Raw genomic sequence first — 16,964 nt, 5'->3', positions numbered from 1 at the left:
CCAGAAAGTATCTTATTTGGTGCTTCAGAGAGATGAAACTAAGTTGGTGGCTAAAATACTTGTTTTTAAGTTATCAACAAGAAAATATGAAGTAACTACCTTAGTAAATCACCAAAGCACTACAATACTGCTGCCTGCCTTAATTTGAGAACATATTTGGCTAAGCTAAAAAAAAAAAAAAGAAAGAAAGAAAAAATGTAACCCATTTTGCACAGAATACAATACAATAAAAATAATTTGACTGGGCCATTTCTAAATGAATTTGCAGATAATTAAATGAATGCACCACCATTACTTTAAATTAAGCAATTACTGAGAGAGGGTGAAAGAGACTTGGTTATTCAGTTGTGAAGAGGTGCACCACCACCAATTATGTATCAGCCCAATTTGTTACGCTACACAACAAGACAAACTAACTGGGGTCATATACAGTACACTTCGATCTACATGCATTCCTCACAAACAAACAAACATACGATGCATTCAAAAGCCATTGCAAAGCCTGAGACCATACCAATGCCACTCACTACCTTAGGCACCCAGTAGCACTAAGACATCCCAAATTCGAATCTGAACGAAAGTGGTTCCAAGAAATGGGACACTGGCCTCCAGTTCAGCGAGCATCTAGAGCAAAAAGTGGAGCGCAGGTATTTGAAGCTCACAGTGTCGGCTGGTTTTTCCATCTTTTTTTGTTTACGTTCACATCAATAAAAAAAATAATTAAAAAAAAATAACCCTGGCCTAATGTAAAAGATTTATAGAAGATGTACCTTGCAGAAGATCAAGGTACAAATAAGAACACACAATCCATTTAAAAATAAAAAATATAAAAAAGAAACAAAGTCGTCAGTTAAATCATTAGATTATGACGTCCAAAAGTCCTTTCTTATTTCTTCCTTGCAACCACAACCAGCAGAAACTGTGGACCTCAAAGACCGCAGCAAACCTCCTTTGATGGAGGGATTGGTATGGCCTGAGTCCTGACCCACTCCTAATGTTTGTGTATACAGTTTAGATTTTTTTATTTTTTTTTCAAATAAAAAAAATTAAAAGTCCCACACACCCCAGTCCAAGGCTCTGCTGCCCAGGAACCACTTCTAAGTAGAGAGGTCACATCGCACAGTCTGACTGCCATGTTAGTGTGGAGTTGACGTCTGCAATGTGGACACACACACAAAAAAAGTACTGGATGTTAGATTGACAAGAGACAAAAAAGCAACAGTCAGAGGTCATCACATATAAAAAATTTCCCCCCGCTTCCTTTTATTTTATTTTTCTTCGTTTCATTTGGTCCACAAGGACATCCATGCAGATTAACTTGAACTACCAAAGGGAGGGGCACAAGGCTATTTGTTTTGTTTTTTTCCCCCCTCAACGCTAGGCTAATAGGCAGATCTTCACATAATTGAGGAGAAATGTTATAAGACTGAAAAAACAACATCTACACAATTTGCAGTTGAGACAATAGAAATGTTCCATAGAACTGACCCAATAGGACATAAGACATCTCTAAGAACATTGACAATTAGTAAAGATGAAAGATGTGGTTTATGTTCTAAAATACTAGGAATAAGACAAGAATTTAACACAGCATTGTAACCATACAGTGCTGTACAACACTGTGAACAAACGCCTTTGCAACGCTAGCAGATAACACAATTGTATTGGTTCTTTGACAGACTTGAGCTTAACAACCATCCATTACCATAACAGGCTAAAGCGGTCTCTAAACAGGACAGTTGTTGATAAAGGCATGTGGAAAGCAAAGAGACTGCACAGGTTAAACCTTCATAAACCTTCAATAATGTCCTCACAAATCAGCTGCCTTAAAATTATCCATTCTAAACAATCTAACCCATTCTTAAGCCTAATAGGAGTTATACCAAGCATGCTATGCAACTACAACATTTAGCCTATAGGCTAGTCATACAGTGTACTGTTTATGAGTCAAAAATTATAACTAGTTTTATTTCTCAAGAAAGAAAAAAACTCACTGAGTGAGCCTGTCTGCAATCCATAGACAAGCCTTATTTTCAGCACCAATCACTGTGGAATGAAATTGTATGATTGCTGCTTGATATCTTAATATTATGATTGCTGCTTAATATCTTGATATCTTACTAGGCCCTCTTCAGACCTTTCGAAACAGCGAAAAACATTCCCAGTCATACTAATCTCAAGCTCTCGAACAATATTGACACAATATAGCCATGCCACTAACACAAACTTAATATCAATGCAGTGTGTGTGTGTGTGTGTGTGTAGACTTGGGGAGGAAGAGGATAAGAGGAACTAGGAATTGATTTTTGGGCATTTCAAGAGACATAGATTTAGCAGATCCACTACACACAGCATAATCCAATCACACCTACCTTGAATGAAAACAAAGCGAATCGCAACAAGTGATGTTGCACCAAATGCACTACTAGCTGGCCTATACTCTCACCCGATTTGGTGCCAGTCAACTGAGCTTTTCCAGCTTTTGCTTATGAAGTGAGCATCAATGGCAGAGTGGCTTACAACTGCATGCCAACTGTCAAGAGCTTACACGGATGAGTGCACAAAGTTCAGTATCTGTATCTGTGTAAACTCGCCGAGAAAACAAGACCAAGCTACACACACACAAACGCACAAAAAAGGGCTCCCAAAACACTTTTGATCACACAAACATGGAAGGGAGAGCAATCCTGGAAACACAAAGTCATCAGGAAGCATTGCAGACACGTGTGCTGAGTGCTTTTGCACAGTCAGCAAGGGGCAACACTGTTTAAGCATCTTGCCTGAGATACCTGGGACAGGTTCTGTTTGCCTGGCATGTCATCTAATGTTTACAGCACTCGACCCTGCCATCAGTCCGACAAGAAACTATCCTCAAGTTCAGTTTGTTTCGGTAGTATAGTTTTAACATTGTGTTACATTCAACTGGAGGAATCAGCACAGTCACATTTTTTAGGAGACTAATCAGCAGGGATGGAAATTAGCACCCGCCGGCAATCAAACACGGGTGAATCTGTGCACTGGCGGGTGAATTTGGTCAACTTACCAGCCATTGTGGCAGGTATGATAGAGCTAGCATACCACAAATATACAGTAAGATACGGGCAAATTTTCATAGGGTCTGACGGTTAAAAATAAGAAAGTGTCTCTTAGGGATCATGTAACGTTATCAGTAGCATATAAATGTAAAACGCACTAATTTGAAGTTACCTATAATAACTACCAGTGAGCCGCAGTCTCTGCGTAGCATTCTGTACATATTAGAATCAGAGAATATACAGCTCATGGTTAAGAGTTTGTCAATGTAGCCTAAATGATTTATTTTCACAAAATACTAAGTGTGCATGTATTTTAAGTTTCTTAAAACTGAACTGTGCTTAAATTGGTCATGATTTCATAACAGGCTAAATAGAAAATAAATGTTAAATATAGCCTAGATATCTGTAAATCAAATAAAATCATATGATATAGGCTACATAGTATAGTTAGATCATGTTGGATAGCTCCAGAACTCACACCAACCTGCTCTCATCTGTGAAAAGCACATGGCGCTAGTGGCAGACCTGCCCTCAGGCCCCCTTCATGAAGTCTGTTTCTGACAGTGTGGCCAGAGACATTCACACCAGTGACCTGCTGGAGGTCATTCTGTAGGGCTCTAGCAGGGCTCCTACTGTTCCTCCTTGCATAAAGGAGCAGATACTGGTCCTGCTACTAGGTTAAGGACCTTCTACCACCCTGCCCTGCTCTCCTAGAGCAACTGCCCGTCTCCTGGAATCTCTTCCATGCTCTTGAGACTACGCTGGGAGACAGCAATCTTTCTGCCAATGGAACATATTGGTGTGCCATTCTGGAGGAGTTGGACTACCTGTGCAACCTCTGTAGGCTCCAGATACTGGCTTATGCTACCAGTAGTAACACTGACACTATCTTAATGCAACAATAGTGAAAAATCAGTCAAGAAGGATAAAGATGGAAAAATTACCAGTTGCCACCACCTGTAAAACCATTCCTTTTTTGGGGGTCGTCTCATAGTTGGCCCTCTAGTACACCTGTAGTAAATTTCGTTGACATCAAAGCAGGTGAACCTGATTCACAACCACCTCTGTTGCATAACTGGCCAGATCAATATCCCACAAGTGTGACTGACTTGATGCTATACTCCTATGACCAAGTGTTCCCTTTTTGAGCAGTGTATTTAATTTCCATCCCTGCTAATCAGCCTGCAATAGTAAAAAGGTCCAAGATCAAAAGTTCCAAATCCTGCACCTTAGGATCTTGCTCTATACGGTGGCCCTGGGGGGCCATGCCTGAAAGAGTTTTTGCACTACCACCATGGCCACCAACATGACCGCTCATTCATTTAATTTTCTCCATCACACACACACACTTTTACTGGCTGTACCATATCTGCCAGCAGTCCACCATCCAGAAAAGTCCCTACTCTTGGCAGGAACAACTCATGGGTTTGTCATGGGGTTGAGCACCAAGACAGTTAATGACCAACAGTGAATTAATCAACAAAGGAATATTTAATTTAGCGCATTCTTAACATAAACAACAGGTCAACACTGCAACCATTAGCTTGTCTTTTTCATAACATGAAGAAAAAAAAAACAGGTTGTGTTTCTGCTATACGTGCTGCATATTTGCATCCATTCCAAGTCCTATTCCACCCCCCCCCCCACTATCACACATGCTAAAATGCTGAGAGAGAATTCTCTCTCTCACACACACACACCTTGGATCTTGCCTGACCCAGAAATATCCATTTTGTTATCAAAGGAAGCTCCTGGCCTGACAGCAAGTTTGTTGATCCACCTGCAACCCAGCCATCCTCTACAGGCAAGGCTGGCACCACGAGTCCTTGCTTTTCCACTTAAGCCAATTCACACCCTGACCTTTAACCCATTTACTCCTAAAATGCCTGCTAAAAACACCTATAGAATCCTATGGCATTCTAGACTAAATAACCTTATTTCCTGAGGGTTTTCTGAAAAAATACTAAGTTATCAACGTCTACCAAAACCTTTATATCTAAGCCTCTGTACACCTAGAAACATGAAATAAAAAGCATGCTGCGCTACGCAGCAACCAGCGGGAGATTCAATGTTGCGCTATGCAGCAACCGGCTGGAGATAGAATGTTGCGTTGTGCAGCATCCAGCACGAATGGGTTACATGTGGAATTACAGGCAAACGTCCTAGAGACGCACAGAGAAAAAAAATCAGATTTTTGTGTGCACACATAAGACACAAAATAGGCCTAATGCCTAAGCAAGAATGCAAGTGCACACACTGTACGCACACACACACACACACACACCTCATTACATAAACATTTCGATCGCAGAAGGGAGCTGACAGCAGAACAGAGCCTGTCTGAGGAGGAAGAGGAGGAGCCAGGAGCCCCAACAGCCAATAGGGGAAGGGGACCACTAGAGAGCAAACATGGGGGATGGACCCAAAACATGACATCAGCAGAAATGCCAATTTTAGTGTAATGACACTTAGAAAAGAATTTGGAAGGATGTGTGTAGGTTATATGAACACTTAAGAGAGTGGTTAGTACAAGGCAATGCTAGCGACAACCAAGACGTTTTTCACAAGCTATTGCCACAACCTTTTAACCTGTAAGTATATGTGTGTACTTCATTCCACAGGTTGGGATTTATTGTTGAATATAACTTAAACAGCCTTTTCTTTTATACTACAGTAATTTGTACTATCCACATTGTATATAAGCCGCAGAACAGTGTTTTATGTAAGTTAAAAAAAAAAAAAAAACATTAACTGCCCCCGCTGTGTATTAACCTCATAGCTGAAGAAATTTATCAAAATCAATGTATAAGCCGCAGCTAATAGTTGGGAAATTACGGTATGTGATGTAACGCAAGATTATATAAGTGATCAATTCCATGCCAGGACTTCCATGACGTCCTGTTACTATGTCACTTTTGAATAAACTCCCACTTGATAACCAAAGCCAAAGTGCAGTATGTGAAAATTCCAAACTGAGAAAAACAGCATTGTTGTTTATCTTTCACACTCTATTTTAGCAGATACTGAAAACCCCTATATCTTCAGGAAATGTTTCAGTAGATCAATGATATTTTGATAGGTTGATCGGAGGATATGGCATTTTATATTGGTGTAAGTGGTATTGGTTAAAAGCGAATCGTACAAAATATGCAGATACCACACTTTGGCTTTGTAGGGCACGTTAGCTGGTTGCAGACTTTTCCCTTTTACTTCCACAGTCTCACACACCCTCAAGACACACAAAGGACAGAACTCTTTGCCCTCATCTCGGCCTCATCACTAAGAACCCTTTAAAGACTCTCTAAGAGGCTGTGGTTCCCCCAAGAGCTGTATGCTTCAGTTAGCCTTCCTTTTTCACTCGCTATTCCCAGGGCAGGCTGCAATCAAAAAAAATAAATAAATAAAAATAAAAAAAAGAAGGGGTAAGGAAGTCAATTCTACAATGCTAACCAATGTTTTTATTCTGTGAATGGCGGTTATTTCAACGGAGATCTACCGGGGGTGTGATTTGAAGTGTGGACACTTTTGGAGAGCTGAACCCTTCTCGACCCCAAAGCTTTGAATTATTCAGGGCAAACTTGTGAACCCCTGAAAGGCAGTGCATCACCATCACGCCATTGGAGAGCTGTGCTATTCTTGAAGTAGCCTAGCCACCACAATGCACCACACTGTATTTAGACAAATAACGTGTGTGTGTGTGTGTTGGCACTAAGTGACAACCAGGTATTTAAACTAATGTCAGACCTAGTCGTGGTAAATGTACAAAATCAAGCTCATTCTTTTTTTGGAAGTTGACGTTTTTTAAACTATATGCCACTGAAGGCCGTTTTTGACTCAACCAGTGTTTCCCATACATTGACTTATTTGTGGCAGCCCACCACAAAATCAACATTGCCACCACACAATGATTTTCCAGGTTGTACTAAATTGCGCTGCGCTAATTTGTTAAAAACTGTTGCATTCAAGTTAATTCTGCAAACCTACCACCACAAATAGAATTTCATTCTGTGGGAAACACTGCACAACACAACCCACACTACAAGAGCTTCCATATCCATAATGTATAGTGCAAAGAAATAAACAAGTTACACAATCACTAAGCCATTATAATTAGACAATTGTCTAATAGCCTAATAAAGCAACTAACCAGCTGAAATGACTTGAATTACTTCCATGTTTTTGTTTGTTTTAAAAAAAAAAAAATGTGAGGAAATAAATGAGTCATGCTGTACACAATATCAAAAAGGCCCAGGCTATGTGTTGCTTTGATAGCCACTTTAGTTTGCATGCAAACCAGCCAGTCAGAGACTGTTTCTCTCTAATAAAACCCGTTTCAACCTAGTGGGGCTGAAACTAATACAATGCAAGCTAATGGAAGGGTGAAGTTACACTCCAAGACAACTCCAAGCCTACGGCATTCTACACATATCCCATCACATGCAGCAGGCACAGAGATCACGAGGTGTAGGCTACAATAATTTCTCCCTTTTTTTCATGAGGAATTAAACATGATGCGTTTGTTCGCTGCCTTCACATATGAAGCCCTTTGATTAACCCCCAGAGGATGTCCTCACAAGCTGCTGCAACGCATACACACACACACACACACACACGATCACGTCAGCCATCTGGCAACACATACATGAACACACTCTCAAACTGCATGCAAAACGCTCTCTGACTTTGACCCCTTGCTACATGTTTAGCAACCTCTTGCTGCAGTACAGTTGCACATGATGTTTTGCCCTCTAGCCTATGACCTCTTGGCTGTTCCATCCCTGCAATACTGAAGAGAGTCTAGCCCGGCAGCCAGCCTTACCCAGTCCGTGAACAGATGCTGAGCATGATTCATCAAACACTAAGTGTACTAAGTGCAAGTAAGAGTAATATATGAAAGCAGAGCAGCCTCTTCAGCACATAGCCCACCTTGACTCATTAGTACATGAAAATGGAAATGTACAATATTACAATACAGAATAATTAAGGACAGAAACAAACCATTAAGACAAGATTGAACCACTTATTGGTCTGCTGAGGCTTAGGTTTGTAATGTTCCTCAATAAGCCACACTTGTATGAATAGCACAACTAAACACTCATTTTGTTTCCTCACTTCAGGTGAAAGTCACAGATTTGGCAAGCCTGCAACCACATAAATAGATTGCACAGAAGCACCGCGTTTACCCGTCCCAAGACGATCATGACAATCAAAGAGAGTGACATGAATGGAGGTAGAATACAAGAGAGAAGGAACACAAAAAGCAATGGAACTCAAGTGCATCACCATAGAACATCGTGGCAAGATATTGCAAACTTCCGGCCGTGGGTTTTGAAAAATGAAGAGTTCTCTGTCTATAGACGAACATCTGGCTTCAGTTCAGCGAGTAGCCCTTCCACCATAATTTTACCTGCCTCAAATCAAAGGGGCGACACTGCCTTCACTTCAAAAGAGCGGCTTTGGTAATTGAGCCTCTTAGGAGTTTGTAAACACACACACTCAAATTTCAATAGTGTAGGAGGACTTATTTATAGCACAACCAGGCTGTGTGTGTGTGTGTGTGTGTGTGTGTGTGTGTGTGTGTGTGTGTGTGTGTGTGTGTGTATTTACTGTGTCAGACAATGTTGTGGTATTTGGCAATCTTGCTTGAAAATATGGATTTGTGCATCAACAATGGAAAATGTTCAGAGCAAGGTCTTCAAAAGTACAGTTGCCGGTCTAACTTTGCTGCAGTTTCTCTAGACTACTCCCAAGACAGCAAGGCTCAGAATGTGAACAAGAGAAAGTATTTGCCTTGAAACATACTGTTGGGAAATTGAATAGTTAAGGACAGGTTCTGCTTGCGCGCGTGTGCAATACTTACAGGCCACAATCTTGCTTAGAAATATGGATTTATGCCTGGTTCTGAAAAAGCTTGTCTGAGGACACACACACACAAAACAAACAAGACCTGCAAAGCAACTTCTCTTTCTTTGAAAAAGACTACATGTAGGTCTTTCAGAATATGAAACAAGATCCAGGACACCCACCACAATGGAGTAACACCTAACACAAACCACTTTGCTTACACTTGGCATTAGACAGCAGCTGTTCATTTTATCTGCTCTGACCACACCAGACCTTGCACGAGTAAAGCGTTTGAAAGAACGACCTGTCAAGAAACACAATGTAGCCATTTTACCTTAAAATAATGGCCAATATGGTATGGCATTGCTATATGTAGCTTTCACTTGAAAAACTCTCTATCTTGCTCCATTTACATGACCCAAGAAATCAGACACATTGTTAATTAGCTGTACACACCTGATGAGAGAGAGAGAGAGAGAGAGAGAGAGAGAGAGAGAGAGAGAGAGAGAGAGAGAGAGAGAGAGAGAGAGAGAGAGAGAGAGAGAGAGAGAGAGAGAGAGAGAGAGAGAGAGAGAGAGAGAGAGAGAGAGAGAGAGAGAGAGAGAGAGAGAGAGAGAGAGAGAGAGAGAGAGAGAGAGAGAGAGAGAGAGAGAGAGGTAGCAATACTTTATTCATCCCGATGGAAATTTTAGACAACCAGCAGCTTATACAACCATAACACAACAAACACACATATCGCACAGACATAAAAATCATGTAAAGTGATTGCAAAAGTCTGGGAAATTGTTGATTAATTAATTATTGATTTCATAATAATACAACTGTAATGATTTGATTCATAATGAAACAAGTGGGCTTGCAACAAGGATACATTGAGGAGTTTGGGCACTGAATACCTGGTTCAGAAGCATTTCTTTAAAAATGCAGTTTTCACATGTTGCAACTTGGGCAAGCTACAAACTGATCCATCCAATCAACTTCCAATTTTGACTTAAATTTAGTACAAGCGCCACTGAACAAAATCTAAAATCCTTTTAATAAGCCCTGTTCTCCTCATCTAATCCAATACTTACCTGATTTATCAGTGTTTTTTTTTTCAAAATAAATAAATAAGCATAAAGTAACACTCCGCCTCAATTATTTATATTACCTTTTTGTTATACAATCGTTCCGCTACATAATTCATAGAGAGAGATATTATACAAGATGAGACATTACAGTAGCCTGCGTTGCTGACAGCAGCAAAGCTCAAGCAAACTAACATGACTGGCTCCATCCTACAGTACAACGCTTATAGCTCACACTGTATTCCAAGTTGCCTTAGGGTGCTACGTGCTAATACCACCTCAATTAGTATAGTCTACTTGCAAGGCTAACAAAAGCATGTGGTCACAATCTGCACCAGCAGTTGAGGACAATAGAAAATACTTGCTTATTATATATTAAAAATGATATTCAACTTGCAAACACAAAACACATAGTACCTCAGGCTTAAAGACCCTAATGTGTAGGATCAAGAATAATCAAGAAATATTAATGTAAAGAAAGGCTTTTTTTGATATTACATCAAAAAAATGGTGGTTATGCTTCTTTGTATATACCCAGACATCCATATGTTAGCATGCTAAGCTATTAGCGTCAGACTCTATGTACCCTCTGTACCTCAAAAGCTGCTGTATCAAATCTCTTTCTCGAGTGTATGAGTGTTGCTGCAAACGTGACCTGGTGATACAGTCAGACAAACTTCCTCCACCTCCGGCAGGGGTTAGGAGTGGCGGGCCATGCCAGAGTTCCACTTCCTGTCGTGGCTCCTCAAAAAGGAAGAAGTGACGAGGAAAGTGGGTGAGTAAAGAGGAGGACAGAGGAAAAAAAAAAAGAGAAAAGAGAGAGGTAAAGAAAAAGAAAGAGCAACATACAGAAACGGACAGGAGGCAGCAGCGCGAAGTAGTCAAATTACAGGAGAGAAACAGTGTGCGACAGCAGTGGAGGAGAGAAGGAGGGAGGAGAGAGTTCAGACTCAGCACAGAAAGAATTAAGAATTAAGAACCTCAAACATGAGAGTTCCATGACTGTAGCAGAGGCTACTTGGATAACACTGTGAAACTGTGATGAAAACAGCTATATGTAAATCGCATGATGCTTCCATCATAACAATAATATATGATGACTAACACTACTGCCCATTGCTTTGTGAAGGAAAGTATCAAGCTTCAGGTTTTCAGAGTACCATGGAAAGGTGCATGTCAACGGGATGGCTACACCAGGGTTATAAACAGCATCTTACCAATGTTCAATTAATGGAGCCACACATCCTGTCCAACCCCTTTTCTGCCATGTATGATGATTTTAGTAGAAAAGCTTGGAGGAACTCAAGCCATCCTGTCACTCCAAACTAACCCAATTCCGAGACAGGCCTGAGTTCCCTATGCCGCACGCTTTTACATCACTGCACAACGCACGCACACACACACACACGGCCTTCAGACTGGCAGCCTTTGTGTGGTGTCCTTAGCGCTTTGTCAGCCTGCTTTATTTAGCACGGGGAACGTGTGGGCTCAATAATACATCAAGACAAGAGATCGCATCCGCCACCACTCCTGATCTGAGCCTGCCTGCCTGCAGTAGCGGTGGCAGGGACACCATGACGAGGACACCATGGGGACGGGGATGAACCTTCTCATATATATATATATATATATATATTATCCGAGCACAAAGGCAGCGGAACACTCCCGGCGAAAAAGGAGATGCTATTTTTAGATATGGAAGGAGTGGGCTTGGTTAACCCACTGTTTGCAATAAATATATCCCAAGATCTTTTTTTAGGACATTTAAAAAAAAAAAAAAAAAAAAAAAGAGGCTTTGTTGAACTGAGAAGCTTTCCCATCCTCCCCTGTGAGCTAAGAATCATGGGGAGACTGTTCAACTGCAATGCTATTTGCATAAACAGCAGCAAATGTGACAGTCAAGAATAAACCTTGGAAGAACGCACAGCACCATCTGCGGCGATATTAGTAACGCTTATGACCGTAAACTCAGCCACCAGATCGACCGCAGCTGCCACTCTACACAGTTTAAACAGAGACGACCCAGAACCAACCACAACACCAGCACCAGGGTGTGTGTGTGTGTGTGTGTGTGTGTGTGTGTCTCCGCATGCATGTGTGCGTGCAAGCCTGTCTTTTAGGTGAAGGGAGGTCAATGGTGGCAGTGTGTATGCATGCAAATGTGACCATGAGTCTGTGCAGTATAAAGGACAAGAGGCGTACCGGTATCCGCATATATGAATTGTACATTGGCCAATGATTTATAGGGGCATGTGTTATTACGGGGAGTGAGCTACGTACAGTGTGCTCTGTGAAGGACAGCCCTTGCCCTTCACAGATGCCCCACCCCGCCCCAGCCCACTACAATAAGCATGTGGAGCCACCAGCACAGATGACGCTAGTCAGCAACCCCCACCTTGCCATAAATCAACTCTCTGCTTCATGGGCCCCTCACTTCATTTATCCAGACCCCGTGTCTTTTAATGGATGCTGCCTGGCACAGGCTCAGAGGCCATCTTGGTTGCATGGGATTTCCCTTGAGTAGGGATGCACTGATACCACTTTTCTGACTGAGTGTGTAGTGTACGAGTTAGGCTATTTACATTTGCCACTACAGATTACTGATACAGTTTGGAATAAGGCAGTTTATCTGCCATAAAAATAACAATAACCATCAAAACGCAATTAATTTAAAGATGGGTTTTTATTTTCATCAGATACACTCTGGTGTTACAAAATAAAGGGATACAAATAACAAAACATAGTGTAGGCCCAACAGGAGGCCGTTACCAACCAACATTATACATAAAACTTAATTGACATAATCTTGCCCTGTAGAGGTATCAGTGCATAGCACGAGCACAAGTTTGAATTCAAGCCACAACTGTTCACAAGAAATATATTTTAATGTGTACTAGGTGCTCTCTTGTCTATGTGTTTGTTTTACTAATTGTTAAGTCTTTATAGTGTTGCACAACCATCTTCTGGTTTATAGTGTATCTGTAATGAAAAGCATGCCTTGTTTTCATAGCTACTCAATCACTACGCTAAGGTCTCGTATCCCACTTGTAGCATGAACGATAATCCTCACTTTAAACTTGTTTTGGAAAAAAGCGTCTGGTAAATGTAGCCTAAATGTCTTGGTAAGCTGGAAGACAAGTGTCCACCCCTGTTGGCAATAAAGGTATAGGCTATAGGCCTACTATTCTATAAGAACACCCAATACCACCAACACCAGCATCTGCCACACCTCTGGATTCCAAAGCAATTGGGTGCTGGGGCGGAGTCTGAGGCCAGCTCTTGTACTAATGGCTGCTTCGGGCTCTATGTCAACACTGGAGTCCCCTCAGCATATCAGCTACTTCTAACAAGACAAGCAGCCAGGCAGACATTTAAACTAATGGGGAGACAGACACACACACACGTGCGCGCACGCACGCACGCACGCACATACGCGCGCAGACACACACACACACACACACACACACACACACACTATGTGCACTTCCAACATTTAAATACCACTCGAACAAGATTTGCTCAAAAGTCTAGAATTAAAGACTGTCATGGGTATTGAGTCAGTGAGTGACTAGAAATAACTATATAAAACTAAAATTAGCCTGGTAGCACATAGCCTAATATTTTTAATATTTCATCTAAAAAGTGTAAGCTGATGAATAATGCATTCATCTTTTACTGTTTGGTAGTGACAGATCACACGTCATTAAAACTAACGACTACTTCAAAAACCAAGAAAAAGAAAAGTGGAAGAGATCGACAGAGAGATAGTGTGTGTGCGCATGTCTTTCAAAGATAAGGACATGACCATTTAAAACAAACGTCATTATCTGTTCATCCCCAAGAGAACGTGGCTGATTACTCACACAGCCCCTGAAGGGCAAAAGCCTAGCTCTGGGGTAGCAGGAAACCTTCACAGCACATCCCGAAGAAAAAAATATATATACAGGAGAACTGGGACTACAGTGGAACTGGTTTAAGATGCAATGTGCTACTTCTGTTCAAACGGCTATGTCTGGTTGAAAATGGTTCCTGACTGACTTTTGTGATGGATTATTTAAGAAACGGTAAAACGACCATTATCACTATCAAATAACGATCATCAAGATATCAATACCTTCATTACATCGCCAATTTTGTTAACGCATACAATTAATTTTCTTGTCTAAATAATAGTGATGCACCGATATATCGGCAGGCTATCAGTATCAGCCAATATGGGCCTTTTTTGCTGCCATCTGCGAAATGGCCGATATTAGTGGCCGATATTTTCAAATATGCTGGCCACGACTAAATCGCTGATAAGCGTCACCAACCCATTCTAAGAGTGCAGATCTGAAAACTTTCCATAGGGAGTAGCAGAGGGATATGCAAGATTAAAGTTATTTTTCTCTCTCTCCAGGGCCTAAACTATCACTGCGGGATTGCGGGTATTGCGCATAATTTGTTCAAGTCCCGCAACTCTAGCCATCATAATGTGATAAATTCCCGCATACACTTTACAGCCTGTCTGATGCCGCTAATCTAATCATGAAGAGGTGTGAATGCTGGGCTATTGACAAGATGGCTCAACTATCAACTTGAATTGAACATAGCCTCACGCAGACGCAGACACACACACACACACGCACACACACAGAGAGAGAACCACTTTGCGCTTAAATCATTAATGAACATTGTAGGACACTCAGTGTTTCCCATACATTGACTTATTTGTGGCGGCCCACCACAATTAACCTGACTCTCGCCAGATGAATTTCGTTCCGCCTAGCTCCACTCATCCATCTGGGATCAATCCATTGAAGTGTTGCTTCAGAGGGCTGGGCCTAATCAAAAAATGCTTGCATATGATTGGATAAGCCACTTGTCCGTCATCTATAGACGTGCTACTTCAACCACTCACATCGAAGCCAACCCGTGACGCTGATAACAGTCTCACAGTCGCTTCTACGCTATGTCACATCTATGAAACTCCCGCCCTGCGTCCTGATTGGCTCTACCATAAAATCTGGTGCAGAAATCACTCTCAACATTGAGGTTCCAGCTGGATGCGAGTGAAGCTAGGTGGAGCTAAGTAATAGCAACATTGACCACCACACAATGATTTTCCTGGTTGTACTAAATTGTGCTTAAATCTGGTTAGAATCATAACCGCGCTGCACTAATTTGTTAAAAACTGTTGCATTCGAGTTAATTCTGCAAACCAACCACCACAAATATAATTCAATTCTGTGGGAAACACTGACACTAATCTCTTCTATGATCCCAGAAAGATTTTCTTCGACTTGTTAGTTATTTATTTTATCTAATGACATAGAAAACAATTAATTGCATCCAAATATCCTTATGCACTATGTGCAACTTTTATTCACTAGCCTAAAACCGTGAGACTGAAAGCTAATTACTCACGTATGTCTTAATGTGACAGGCACTCAATTACACCTACACATCACCAATGTGCACTCAATTAGACCTACACACCACATTAAAGATATGCCTAAGTGTAACAGTTTAAAAATCAATATGAAGTATTCAAATTACTAAATATGTTTAGCTACTAGAAATTATGGCGATTATAAAATACTATATATTATTAACTAAATACACTTATACTACAATACTTTTTTTGCCAGCAAAGGTGTATCAAAAAATGCCTCATATTGTCTGAAAAAAAAAATTTGGGATACTGGGATAGTCACCTAAATCCTGACATGAAACAAGGACACAGTACATGTATTCAATGCTGCATAAATGGCCTAATAACAGCTGGCAATTAGAAATACTACCAAATACAAATAAAAGGTAGCTACTTTCAACTATAGCAGGCATTTCGATATATACAAGATCCTTGGGTAGTTTACAGTAGCGTGACTGGAATGTGGCAAGGCTAAAAGATGAGGTTGAAATCAAATATGTACGTTAGAAGCATATAAGGCCTTCAGTTTACTGCACCGACTGACTCCAAAGACAACACGGTGGAAAAATGTATCCTGGGCGTGCATGGATTCCGGTGCATGAATCAGCACACATACCCGCACATACTGCAGCACACCGTTCTGTAGGTAGACCCAACACCCAGACAGGGCAGAATAAAGTCGAACCCGATTAGTCGACTATAATAACCAATACTCGACAAAAAGCAGAATTTTGTCAAGAAGTCATTAGTCTCACGTGCGATCCAGATGCACATAATTGAACTGAATTAGCAGAATGATTGGTTGGATTAAAGTTAATACTGATGTTATTAAATTCACACCCCAACATTACCATGTTTGCTAGCTGCTAGTTAGGGTAGTTACAGATGTTAAGGTTAACGTGACATTCAGTTAACATAACGTTAGGATTTAATCAACAAATATTTCACACCCCAACATAGTAAAACATAGTAATGTTATTAGCTAAGAAAATATTTAACAGCCAAACATGGTAAAACATAGTAATGTTACCAGCTAATGATAACCGTAGGCTAACTAACGTTATAGACCAACCTACCATTTGGACAAATGTGAGGTCAAATAATGATTGAATTAAATAATTTACTGGCTTGTTAGGCTAGCTAGCTGGCGTTTAGCCTAGCATTACTGCTACGGGGGCATGTGCTTTTTGAATCGACTGTTTGAACCATAGACTGTATATATAGAACAGTCTATGGTTTGAACCCATAGTATAAAGTATAAAAACGCTAACGTTATAATGTTACTCTATACTATGCAGTTAACTGTTAGGGCTTATTCATTTTTTGTTCTACAGGCTGGTCTATTTAACCTACATTCTAGAGCCAAGTTATTCAAAACAGCCTCACTTTCCTATAGTTAAGTTCCAACTAAGTTAAACATGTTGTAACTAATGTGCAACACAACAGTAGACTTCGCAATCATAATTCTAGTATAAAAATAAATGGGTAGCTGCTAGCCCAATTATCACTGTAGCGTTATATGTTCATTTTAGCCAACGCCCACTTCACTTATGTAACAATACGTGAACACTAAAGCTAACGTAAAGGCTAAAACTAACCGTAACG

At 40.7% G+C, this 16,964-nt stretch overlaps 1 protein-coding gene across 7 annotated transcripts in view; it reads right to left on the bottom strand.

The window, feature by feature from the left end:
* Positions 1–9,000, bottom strand: part of elavl2 (ELAV like neuron-specific RNA binding protein 2) — a 34,034-nt gene extending 25,034 nt beyond the window's left edge. For 3 of the 7 annotated variants that reach the window (XM_076289654.1, XM_076289655.1, XM_076289658.1), the window contains exon 1: positions 8,983–9,000. Coding sequence is in view for 4 of the 7 variants with exons in the window: in XM_076289651.1 (XP_076145766.1) it covers positions 1,064–1,135 (72 nt within the window). In the remaining 3 variants the exon portion in view is untranslated. Of the gene's footprint in view, positions 1–1,063; positions 1,148–8,982 lie in introns of those variants that run through there. The other 4 variants (XM_076289648.1, XM_076289649.1, XM_076289650.1 and 1 more) reach the window with 2 other exon arrangements.
* Between the last annotated feature and the right edge of the window lie 7,964 nt (positions 9,001–16,964).

Source organism: Alosa pseudoharengus, unplaced genomic scaffold, assembly GCF_046254945.1.
Source record: "Alosa pseudoharengus isolate Yale_2024_CS ecotype anadromous, Long Island Sound unplaced genomic scaffold, YU_APseudo_1.1 YU_APseudo_1.1_scf_17, whole genome shotgun sequence".
NCBI classification, from domain to species: Eukaryota; Metazoa; Chordata; class Actinopteri; order Clupeiformes; family Clupeidae; genus Alosa; species Alosa pseudoharengus.
Note: the sequence above shows the minus strand (reverse complement) of the source record. Positions and strands in the feature narration are given on the sequence as shown.